We start from the raw sequence: 12,099 nt of genomic DNA, 5'->3' as shown, positions 1-12,099 counted from the left end.
CTCTATTCTTTGGCTTGTGAATACTATTAGAATGAAGCAAGCTAGCAGTATCAATCCTGCCCTCTTTTTCAGACCTATTGCTTGCAGTCCTCAGACCAGTCATGTGAGAGTTGTCTTTGGAGGGATTGTTAGATAACAGTTATGGTCACACAAGCAAAATGAAGGGGAAAGAATACTTTGATGTGATGGGGAAAAGAAATGTAATTCAAACTTTAAATAATAAATACACATTTTTATTTTCTCAGGGTTTTTTGCTTTGGTTTTCTCGGTTGTTTTGTTATTGTCTTTTAGCGGCTGGTAGACTATGTGTGGTGAACATGAAGGCAAATGAAAGCTGGTAGCTCTCCATTTTGAGAGTGCATTTTTAATGTTGATGTAATACAAATTAAGTTATTTCTAAATTGTGTTTTGGAAATCACTCTGGAGATGACTTAATCTTCTTACTGCTTTCTGCAGCAGTAACTTGCAAATCTTTTAAATTTTTAATACCATCAACTCCTGCTACTGAATAAGGTTGCAAATGTACTTTTTCATATACTTTGGTATACCATTCTTCATAAAAATTTTTGGAAAAGTATTATAAAATTTTTCTTAGCGGCATTTCTGCTTGGTGAAGAAATTACCCTTAAGAGTATAGCCAAGAGCAAAAAGATTTATATTTAGGTGGGAATGGAGGTAAGGAGATAGCCATCACATACAAATGAAAGCGACTTCTCCAACATTAGGTATTAGCTTCTGTGTAAAATTCCACAAAACTTGATTTTTTTTTTTTTCCTAAATACATTTTTTTCCTTTTTTTTTTGTTTTCTTAGGTAATTAATGCCAATATACAAAACAGAAGCCCTAAGCCAGGGCCCACTGCACATGAACAAGAACTTGGTTTTTTCTTGGAAACAGGACTTCAAAGAGCACATGTTTTATATTTCAAGAATGGGTAAGATTTGATTCTCCTTTTTTTGTGTTTACTTTTTTGTTTAGGTTTTGTATTTGTGATCTAACTGGGCATCATCATTTTTAGCAATCGTGGATTGTGTAATCATGAGGCCTCATTAATAAAGTAGTAATATTTTGATTGAAATAGTAAGGCTGCCCATATTGCATTTATTTACATATTGTAAAATTAGTTAATCAAAGTATATTAAACAGAAAGCATTTTGTATTTTTACTTACTAAATGTGAGAACTTAAAATACCTTAAATTTCAACTATTTGAAATTTCTTTTACTTTCTTAACTAGACACTGTTAGAAAGTGATTGACAAAATATTGAAACTCTTGATTTTTATAATTTTGATTTTGTAAATTTTTTCCAAATCTCTTCAGTTGTCACTTATTTTAACATTATGCTGCAGGATAAATGTGCATGAAGATCAACAGTATGTATACAAGTATACAATCTCCATTGTACCGCTTTATAGATCCTTTTAGATTCTGCATGGGAGATCCTTTATAATTTATTTTAAATAAGGCTTCCTTTAAGAGCCTAAAAATAAATTCAGATATCACAGAAGGTGAAAAAAGGAATACAACTCTCCATTTTTAAGAGCTTCAAAACTTGGCACAAATAGTTTTTAAGTACATTTCTGAGATTTGTTGTTGAAATCACATAGTTTAAAAATTTGTCTGCAGGCTTCTTATTTCACTAGGAAGATGTGGTTTGATTGAAATATTGGAACTCTTGATAGGACTACTGTTTTGTACCAAAAATGTTTCTTATTCTTTCAAATACATAAACAGGAGATGAAAGGAAATTGTGCAGTGTCTGTAAAGAGTTCGAGATTTTAATGTACTGATGGTAGGATGGCAAAAGCCTATCCAAGTTTTCAAACTGTTCCGGGATTTCAGCATGGAAATGATCACTAAGCTTTTGAAATCTCATTCTTAAAGTAATGTAATAGTGCTGCAGTAACACATGATCAGAGAATTACATTTTAGTTCTGGTTTCATCATTTAATTGCAGAAGGAATGGAATGTTCTGAAAGTTAATTTTTTTTCATTTACTGGAGCTAAAAATAAAATTTCTGTTTTCATGCCTGCACAAAAGATAAATAAAATATACTTATTGAAAGAATCCCAGTGGCAATCATGGCTAAGAATAAGCTAAAAATTCCATATTTTGAAGAATTTTGATTGAAGGCCAGGAATGGAAATGGTCCGATTAATCTGACATGTGCATAAAATCAATCAGCAATAGACATTGCAGATTAAGATTAATTAAGAAAACAAAAAACAACCACACAAAAAAGTCATACAGTGGGGTTATTAAAGAACATCCAGCCCAGAGGAGTGTTCTTCCTAGACCATATCAGTTGGTCTGGAGTGACCTTTGAAAGGTTGATTGTATTTCATGTACACTTTAATCCTTCACAGTGAAGCTCTTGGTGTTCTTGTTAACTCCGACATAAGTGTATAATCTTTTTTGCAGCCTTTACTACAATGGTCACATGCAGTTTACAAGCTAATTACTGTATGTTTAATTTTAAATTTCTTCCAATTTCATTGGAAGTGCTACTTTTTTCCTGTGGTATGACAGGAAGTGAAGTGTTAGGAAAAATAGCTCTGTGCCAATCATTATTTTGCATATTCCTGCCATTATATCCTTTAGTTTCCTTTCTTAATTTAGAGCCAATCCCAATTCTTTCAAGATTTCCTAATATGGTCATTGTTCCAGGCTGCTAGTTATGCTGCTGCTTTTATAGGTCCCTTCTGGTTTGTTTTGATTATTTATTTAGTTAGTTAGTTTAGTTTTTTAACCTGGGTTTACCAGAACTGAACAGAACTTTACATATATACTTTTCTAATAGGGACAAATTTATAGCATGCTTTTTAATACATTTATTTTAAGGGTGCTTTGCTTAGCTTTTAAACTTGTCATCTCTCCTGATGTTAGGTTTATAGAAATTATATTCAAGATTTTCCACTAAGCTTTGCAACATACTTCAAGTTTGAATTTAATCTAAAATTGTAAAGATTATATGAATATTTTCAAGGAGAGGAAATGTAGATATCTTTAATATAGGCAGTTTAGAAACAGAAACATTTATTTTAAATAAACTTCTTTTGCAGTTGAAGCTGTAAATGTTAAAAGGGCTTCAATCCTGTGGAAGAGGCAAGGAATCACCAGAGTTGAACTGCTTGTGAGTGATGGGGGAGGAGAAGAGGAAAAGTGTGCCTGTCTGTTTTTACAGGCAGACTAAATCCGCTATTCATATTGCAATGCAGTGGAATCTTATTTGTATATGTTCATGAAGTGAGGCTGACACTCAGAAGAGTTGAATCTGAAATAAAAGTTCTGTTCACCAAACTGTAACCTGGCATTCCTTTGAGTCAGTTCAAATGTTATCCTGTTACCAGCATAGTGGCTATAGTAATTTATGCATTAGATCATTCTTAAGGATCTGAATAGATGTTTATGGATTTTTTTGCTGGCTTTTTTAGACTTCAGTTCCACTGCATTAAGTACTAATAAACATCCCTCAAAATCTGCTGGAAAATTGAATTTGTCTGAAGGCTTTTTGCTGTGGAGTAGGTTTTTGTTATTGATGCATATCTAGGGGTTGGATGGCTTATCACTGCTTTTAATTACACTTCTTCCACTAGAAGTGGAAGCATCGTTTTTGTGCATATGTATCAGTTACAAACTAGAAGAGAAGATAATTTAAGAGCATAATTTTAGTAGTAATGTAGGGAATATTTCTGGCTACCCAGAAAGCTGGTTGATCCGCTTTAAATTTCCCCTTTGTTCACTAACTGTACAGAGATTTTCTTTTAAGCCAAGAAATCAAGTTTTTGTAGAGGATTAAGTGACTGTCTTTCAGGTATGCATTATCTTGTATGAAAACCCAGAAAATGTTTGAAACTTAACTTAGTCTAACTGCTATTGGAAAAAAAAAAAAATAAAGTGGCAATAGTCTGACTGGAAGAATGTTATTTTATTTCTCTATTAAGACACAAATCTGAAATTAATGTTTTCTTTCAAAGTGTACATGATTTTAGTAAAGAATCAAACTACATACCCTTTTTTCACCTGGGAGCAGAGGAGCATTTCAGTTTAGAAATGAGTAACGAAGAAGTTGAGGAAACTGTTCTAAAATGTGTTCATAAACATAGGGTTTATGTGCTTTTTAAAAAATATTATGAAATATGTAACTTTAAATGTCTTTCAAGCTGATTACCCAACTTCTTTTTAGTCTAGTAGTTGCTTTGTAATTTCAGCTTGCAGGAGTTTAAAGTCCTGATGTTGTTCCAAGAAAAGCTGTAAGCACAGGAACTTTGGCATTAATACTTTAACATAACTATTTTCAAGTAAAATGCCCCTGAGAGAGAAAGGACAGTAATTTATGTACCCAGTAAGTCTTCTATCCTAGTATTTGCTTTGTATTCATGTTATGAAATAAACAAGACAAATTGTAAATGTTTTTTATTTTTGAGGTAGTAGTGTTCAGAAATACACTGGAAGTGTATGCTCTTAAAGCAAAAGAGCTTTCTGGTTGAAGTCTAAAATCAGGTGGGAGTCATGTGAAAACCAGACTTAGCTAGCTATCAGAGCTCTTTTTTGTGTCTTCTCTTATATTTCACTCTCTCTCCAAGGGTATTGCTCTGTCAGGATCCAGGCTCCAGACTGCAATTTGGTCTAGTCTCCATCATGGTTCACATGCTGAATCAAAGCCTGAGGAACCTGGCCAGATCTGTACTCCTCATGGTGGCATTGCCTGTGCTGGCACAGCTGCAGTGAAGCAAGACCTTCCCAGTCTTCTCCATTAAGTTGTTTCTCATAGACTGGCTTTTTCTCAACAGAAAATCAACCCCCCAAAAACCAAACCAAAACAACCAGTTTTTCTGCATATAATTTATTTTTATGGGCTTACAAAATGTTTGACAAGCACAACAAAAAACCCAACTCCTTAGAGTTACTCATGTATAGGACTTGTCTACGTAGAAGTTGTTCCTTTATCTATTTTTCTTTTTCCACCGTAGCATAAATAGGAATAGCATAGGAATATAGTTGTCATGTTAGTAAGTGAGAGAGAGTGAATGGAAGCCAGTCTGTAAGTGCTTCTGTTGCACGTGTATACCTATACAGTGCTCACAGCTGGAGATTTTACAGTGATAAAATCCATAAGAGAAGGAATTATGTAAATACTTAAATGCACATGAAGACACTGTATGACTAGCTGTCCACTGTATTAAAATACAGTGCTAGCTACACATCACTCTCTGAAATCTGTTGAGGTCTTGTTGCATATCCTACATCTATCTCAAAACCAATTGGTCATTATGTGAAGAATAGAAAGTAAGATGGAATTCAAAAACATTGAACTCCTATGAAGTATCTCATTCTTTACATGTGACATGTCACTGCTGTATTGGAAAGTAAACTAAATTAATTGTGTTCTAGTTTTCAAAACAACTTTGTCCTGGAGATAACTGGTTTCATGTTTGTGTGGTTTGGAAACTAAGGCAGAATATATTCAAAATAGAGACAAAAATCACTGTTTTACAGTGGCTAACAAAAATGAGTTTTCAAAGGATAGTTTAATATCTGTCAAATCAGATGCTTGCCACATCCTTAATTAAGACACTGTTCTTACTCATACGGGGGGAAATTATTATTCCCTCAGATATTCATATAAAGTCATCTGTCAAGAATGCTTTCTCTTTCAGTCCTTGTTGTGTGTTTATTGCTCACAATTTTGTCTTCAATTCAAGAGTTTAAAATAAGATTCCATTGTGAAGTTACAGATAGGAACTCTGGCAGTTTTATGTGGAGGACTAAGGTGGATATTAACATGAAGAAATCACTTCTATTCAAAATAATCTCAAATAACTTTTGTAATAATTAGTTATACAAAGCACACTGAAAGAGTTATGTTAGTATCCGAGTTCATGTTGAATTTTGATATTAATAATTTGCAGTTGGAATTCTGACTCTAGCTCACTTTTTCCCAGAAGATACTTAGCATTTTTTAGCCCTTGTACTACAAGACTTGCTGATTGTGGCTGTTGCTTGTGTTTGCAAGTATCACATTCAATGTTTTGGTTTTATGTTGTGTTGTGATGGGCAGCAAACAAAATGGTATTGGATCCTTAAACAGGGGAGGGAATACTTAGTGCACTTCCCCTGCTCCCCCCAAAATGCTTGCTTTACTGCTGTATTTAATGCTCTTGTTGCTTTTATTTCCTTCTCTGGTTTTCATATTGTTCTGAAAAACACTGCTTTGCATGCCAGAAGTTTTTAATTTCTTTTTCTTCTTTTTGTCCCTTCCCTTGCAATTTGTACGATATGGATTCATAGGATCTCACAGGTTGAAAGGGGGTCCGAGGGGCCATTTGGGCCAAACCCTTGCTCAGAACATGGCTGGTGTAGAGCAGCTTGCTCAGGGCCTTGCCCAGTTGTTCTGCATGTTGCCCAAGATGGAGGTTCAGATTCTGAAGTTTAGGACTTAGGTGTGTTGTGAACAATATTCATGAGATATATCACCTGAATGTGAGCTGCAGTAACCTACAACTAATTAAGGCTTTTGAGTGAGTTTCTGTTAATACCGATTTTTCTTTAAAGAACAGTTAGTTATTGTACTGGATGATAGCTATTTTCACCAAGAAAAAGATTTTGTTCTATGAATGTAGCATTTGGCCATTTCTGTTAAAGCTTTAGTAATAGTTTAACGTTTCAGTATTTTGAATTACTGCTTGCTAATTACATTGGTTATTTTTTCATGTTGAAATCGTATTTTTGAACTGATTAAAAATGATTGAAGCTGCCAATTTTAACTGCAAAAATGTTAATTGACCCTGTTAACTTTAAAAGGAGGAAGTTAGCAGGTAGGAGAACTAATTGGTGCCAGATTTCTTTGATAGGAGTAGAAAGTGATTTGCTAAACCTTAAGGTAAGTTTGCCAAGAAAAGAGTGCATGTATTTCGGTCACAGTAGTAATAAAGGGAAGTGGCTCTTGGAAGAACTAGGAGACTAATTATGTACAGACCTTTAAAAACCCCACAAAAAACCCCTAGTACTAAAAGACAATTTGTCTTTATTTTAAATAGTAGTAACTTTTCGTAAGCTATTTTTGCAAAGAGTTATGAAATTACTTTATTTGACACTTCAACTCTACCCTTGTAAGCTGTAGGCAGTGCTGTAGCAATCAAATTGTACCAGTGTGTTTATATATTCAGAAATCAGTGAACAGAAGACTGGTACACACTAAGAAAAGCTGAGTACTGTGCAGCTGTTTGATGCTATGTGTGTCTGTTTTCATTTGTTACTGAGATTAAAGGCCTTTGAAAACTCATTGATTCTATCAAAGTATCCATTACTCAAATTATTTCCTTGTCACTGGCCAAGCAATTTACAAAGTTGTTTCTAATTTTTTAAGATAAAAAGCGTTATTAGACTGACCATGGTGAGTATTCACTGCTGTGAATACCTTGGAGACATAATACATACTGCAGAAATGCTAGCAACTGGTTGAAGCTTGAAAAGCATGCAGGCTTTACTTTTATGTTTTCAGGTGAATACTGGAAAATTCCCCTTCCTGCCTCCTGATTTTTCACATCCTTTCCTTTTAAAATATGCAACTGGCAAGATAATGTGTTATACAGCTGGTTTATTGAGGAGTAATTTTTTTGGGGGGTTGACATGCAGGCATTTTGGTGTTTGTACTGAAATAGTTTTCTCTGGGTCTGGTACACCTCTTAGATCTGACCTTTTCTGCCTCCCAAATTCTCTTTCCAATGCTAGCCCACTGTCCCAAATGACATTTTTCTGAACTCCCATTTGATACACTGTATTTTAAGGTGAAAGTAACACTTCCTTCTCTGGGAATATGGTAGTGCCCTTGTACATTTTATTTCTTTCCTGTGCATAAGCGTAGTGCGTATGTATAAATAATTTTGACAAAGTTTCAGGGCCTTTCTGTTTACCAAATCCCCATGTTACTGCAGCATGGGTATTTTAAAACAGGTTTTTTGGAAACAAGTAGCTCCTCAGAGATTACATTCAGAAGCATGTCTGGTAAGCAACTCAGAAGTGAAGTAATCTCATTTACTTCACTGGGATATTTTTATAAGACTATTGGCAAGATGTTTTATAGAGGTTGTCTTATGTTCTCTTTCCTGAAAGAAGTGTTGCTGTAAGCCTCATGCTTAGGAGTGCTATATGAATTCTTATCCGCAATGAATGGAGGAGGAGTATAAAGAAAGGTGATTGCTAATAAATATTCTGTTTGTATGTTTTGAAGTATTTGCACAGGCTTTTCTTTCCAAAAAGTGCTGTCCCTGTTGTCGCATTTTGCGTGTTGTATATAGTATGAATTTGGAGAGTTTGGGTTCTCTCTCCCTGCCTTTCCCCAAGTTAATGTATTCGGTTACATTGAACACTGGTTCATGATTAATTTGAAGAATATAAAAATAAAAAGACAGCTTAGTAAGCATTTTCAGAATTGCCATTGTGTGCAAAAGAGGAAAGGAAATCTTGTCCTCCATTTTACTTTGTTTTAGTATAACAACCTGATAGCAAATACAAGAGTTGGCAATAAGAGGACAAAACTCTAATTAACTATACTGATGAATAAATGGCACATGAACAACTTAAAGTAGTGGAAAACTGTGCATGTTCATCTGATTTTAACATCTCTAGCTCTACCAGAAGCAGTATCTTCAAAATTAAAGATCTCCAGAGTTACCAAGAGAATTAGAAAATCAGCAATAAGATAACCTCTTAATTTGGTTCTTTTTTTATTCTTCCTCCCCTGATTCAGTTTTGCTACCATTCTTCACACTTAGCGTATTGCTGTTTTCACACTCTGTCCAATATGTTATTCATTGGTTTTCATGTTGGACAGGCGTACAATGTCAGTGAATCCCCCCTTCACAACTCAGCTTAATTCTTCATAGGTGTTGCCCCTAGTTTGCTTTCATCGCAAGGATGGCTCTGTACTCCTCTCACCCTTTCTCTTCGGTGTCACCACTGGGATGGCTGAACCACACACAGTACTCAGGGTTTGGCCCTGTTTGTTGTTGCTCAGCACTGTCTCTGATTAAATATTTGCTCTGTTGCTTCAGATTAGCTCTTTGGGTTCTATCAAGTGTTACACTTTGATGCATCCCAGCTGTTTTGTTGCTGCTTAAAGTCTTGCATCTTACTTCCTGTATGGTTTCTGCTGCTGATTTCTGACCTTTGAATCTTTAATGCAGGTTGTAAAACTGTGCCCCTGTTGGTCTCTGCTGAAATTCTCTGTGCTTTATCATCCTTGATATTAAACTGAGTGGCCTCCTAGGTCTTCAGTTTGGTATTGTAAACAAAATCACTGTTGAGGCTGCCCATGCTTCCTTCTAGTTTTGTAGGAGTTTTTATGTTTTGTTTTAAATATAGATGAAATAACTCTATATAGAATTTATGACCATACAAATTGACTGATGTGTAATACAGTATTAAATATTTACCAGAGTAAATTCTATTTACTTTATTCCCTCTGTTAACTTACTTAGTAAAAGTTTATGGCATGTTTAGCACTTTTTTCTTGTGAATTTAAGAATGGGCTTTTTTTGTTTATTATTTTCTTTGGCACCTTCTTAACCTACCCCCATTTCTTCCTCTGACTAGACCTCTGCTTGAAGGGAGAAGCTTGCAAAATAATAGGAGGTAAAGCGCAAGACTGCTAGTGCGCTCTGTCTCCAGTAACAGAAGTCCTTTTGTGAATCCAGTCCTTGTGCCTTAGTAGTTGAATCTGGTACTTAAGTGTATACATGTATATAGTGAATTGTATATATACACTACATGAAGGGATATTCTGAGGAAGAGCTGAGGTGGTGTCAGGAGGAACAGTAAACAAAATATGTAGTGTCCTGGCACTGTAGATTGGAGTTACCTGCTCTCATCTTCCCCATACCTACACTCCTGACATGCATTTTTCTTGTTTGCTTTTTGCTGGCTCAGGTATTTGTTTGGCTCTTCTGTGGAGTCATTTAATTCTCCAAAACAGCAGAAAACAAACAGCAAAGAAATTACAGCTTTTCTGTCATTTTACTGAGGCAAACTGGTTCACTGGAAGGTGTGATAATGGCTGGTGTGACTGAGAAAAGTGATAGGACCGTGCAGGTGAGAGTAGGAAGATGTGAAGAAGGAAGAATGGTGGGAAAAGGGATCAAACACCAAGAGAGGAGAATGGGGAGAATGAGACCTTCCTCTTTCAGAGGTAGACTTAGCTACCAGTGGAACTGGAGTCTAGGCAGTATTTTCATTTTGAATGCATGAATGCAAGAATTGCTGCTTGATTGGGCTGTTTCAAATACTTAGGCTTGCGTAGCCGTAATGACACGCTGAAGATGTTTCATTTATAAGCCTAAACATCAATCAAGAACCTTCAAGCATCAAGCAAATATGATCTGTAGTGAATTTGAGATACTTGGGATTTTTCTTTCTACATGAGTTAACAATGGGTAAAATGAGAAGTGTATCATGATGATTTTTTTTTTTAAGTGTGCTTAAAAAAAGTATAGTTTAAATTATGGCAGGAAATAAAGGATTTTCTACATGTAATTCAGAAAGTAATACCCAGTGATAATGTTTTGTGGAAGTTATACAGTATTGTGAGAATATTCAAAGTATAAGTAGGAAAGGAAGAGAGGGAAAACAGAACTGAGTGAAGCTGCAACAGTGTTGCCTTTTGAAGATAGATACCTAAACCTTACCAGGATGTTTGCTTGAGGTGACTTCAATTGCATTAGATCCATTATTTTTCTAATTGTGGATAAAATTATGCTTCCCCCCACCCTCCTTAAAGCTGAGGAGCATCTCAAAAACCATCTGAAGCATCATCAGTTGTACAGAAGCCTTGTCCATTTGATGTCAGGCCTTTATTAAAGTTATTGCAGAAAGCCATAGAACTTCATTTTAATTTATTATTTTTTTAAAGTCATCTTTGTAGGGGTATATAAAGCAATTGCTCTAGGATGGTAAGTAGCATGCCTCGCTATGAGACTGTTGTTCTCTTACTGCTGAAGAGTTAATCTCTTGTCAATTTCTTGCTTTTTGCTTGTATAGTAACTTGATTCATTGTAAAATAATTTCTGGTCTTAATACTGTGTAAATTACAATTAATTGGCCAAAAGTTATTAGCTAGAGTGTATGGATTTAAATCAGTGGGGTTTTTTTGTAAACATGTCAGTCATACCAAAGTTACCGAAATGCCACTGTTATGATTGGCATGTGTATCAAGAGTTTTGCCTGCCCTTCCTCCTTACCTTTAAAACAAATACCTTTCTTTTCTTTGCTATTTGTATTCTTGAGAGAAAAACCCAAACTTTAAAACTTACAATGTACCATTGAGTTTACAAACATTGCATTTCTTTTTCTGTATACAAATACAGAGAGAAAGAGAGAAGGAGAGAGAATGTGCATTTGGGAAGTGGGCTCAGTTCCAAAAGCAATTTCTGTTTCATCACTTTGATCAAGCAATCAACATCTCGTTGTTATTGGCTTCTATCCTTTTAAAACATGAATATTTTCTAAGCGAAATACTGTAAGGTAATAGTTAGGCTAGTATAAGTAACTTAACCTGTTCACTGACATGTCTCTGGATATACTTTTCTCTCTTAAATGGGAGAATTACTGACAATTTAGCCAACAAATTGCAGAGCAGGTAAGGTTTGGTCTAAGCTCACTAGGCAAAAATGTATTCTCATCCCATGTTTAATCTATAAAAGGCAATGATAGACTAAATATTTAGGGTTTTTAATTGATAAGCATAAGGGAAACGCCTAACAAAGCCGTTCTCACGCTAATGCAGAAGATATTATCAAAATATGCTGTAAATACAAAGTAAATTAATCTTACCAACCTTTCCGAGGTTAAATTTAAACATTTCTTTTGTAGCCTGTTTTGAGTATATTGTGATTAGACCTCACTCCCTTTTTTATAAGGCATCGTGTTTGATTTTTTTTATCCTAACATCTTTCAAATATAGACTGCTTCTTATTGAGCAGTTTCATTTTTTTCTGCTTTTTTTTTTTTTTTTTGGTGTGTGTTTTTAAAAACACAAAGATAAGTATTTGTCTCAGGTGTAAGGTTTGTCTGGACCACTAATGCCAAAACATTGTCGTGT

General features: G+C 34.9%; 1 protein-coding gene across 8 annotated transcripts in view; it reads left to right on the top strand.

Moving 5' to 3' along the window:
* The window catches only part of TTC7B (tetratricopeptide repeat domain 7B), a 146,552-nt gene that overhangs the window by 37,863 nt on the left and 96,590 nt on the right, over positions 1–12,099 (top strand). For all 8 annotated transcript variants that reach the window (XR_012623327.1, XM_074824933.1, XM_074824931.1 and 5 more), the window contains one exon: positions 813–934. Coding sequence is in view for 7 of the 8 variants with exons in the window: in XM_074824933.1 (XP_074681034.1) it covers positions 813–934 (122 nt within the window). In the remaining variant the exon portion in view is untranslated. The remainder of the gene's footprint in view (positions 1–812; positions 935–12,099) is intronic.

The sequence above is a fragment of the Strix aluco genome, chromosome 4 (assembly GCF_031877795.1).
Source record: "Strix aluco isolate bStrAlu1 chromosome 4, bStrAlu1.hap1, whole genome shotgun sequence".
NCBI lineage: Eukaryota > Metazoa > Chordata > Aves > Strigiformes > Strigidae > Strix > Strix aluco.
Note: the sequence above shows the minus strand (reverse complement) of the source record. Positions and strands in the feature narration are given on the sequence as shown.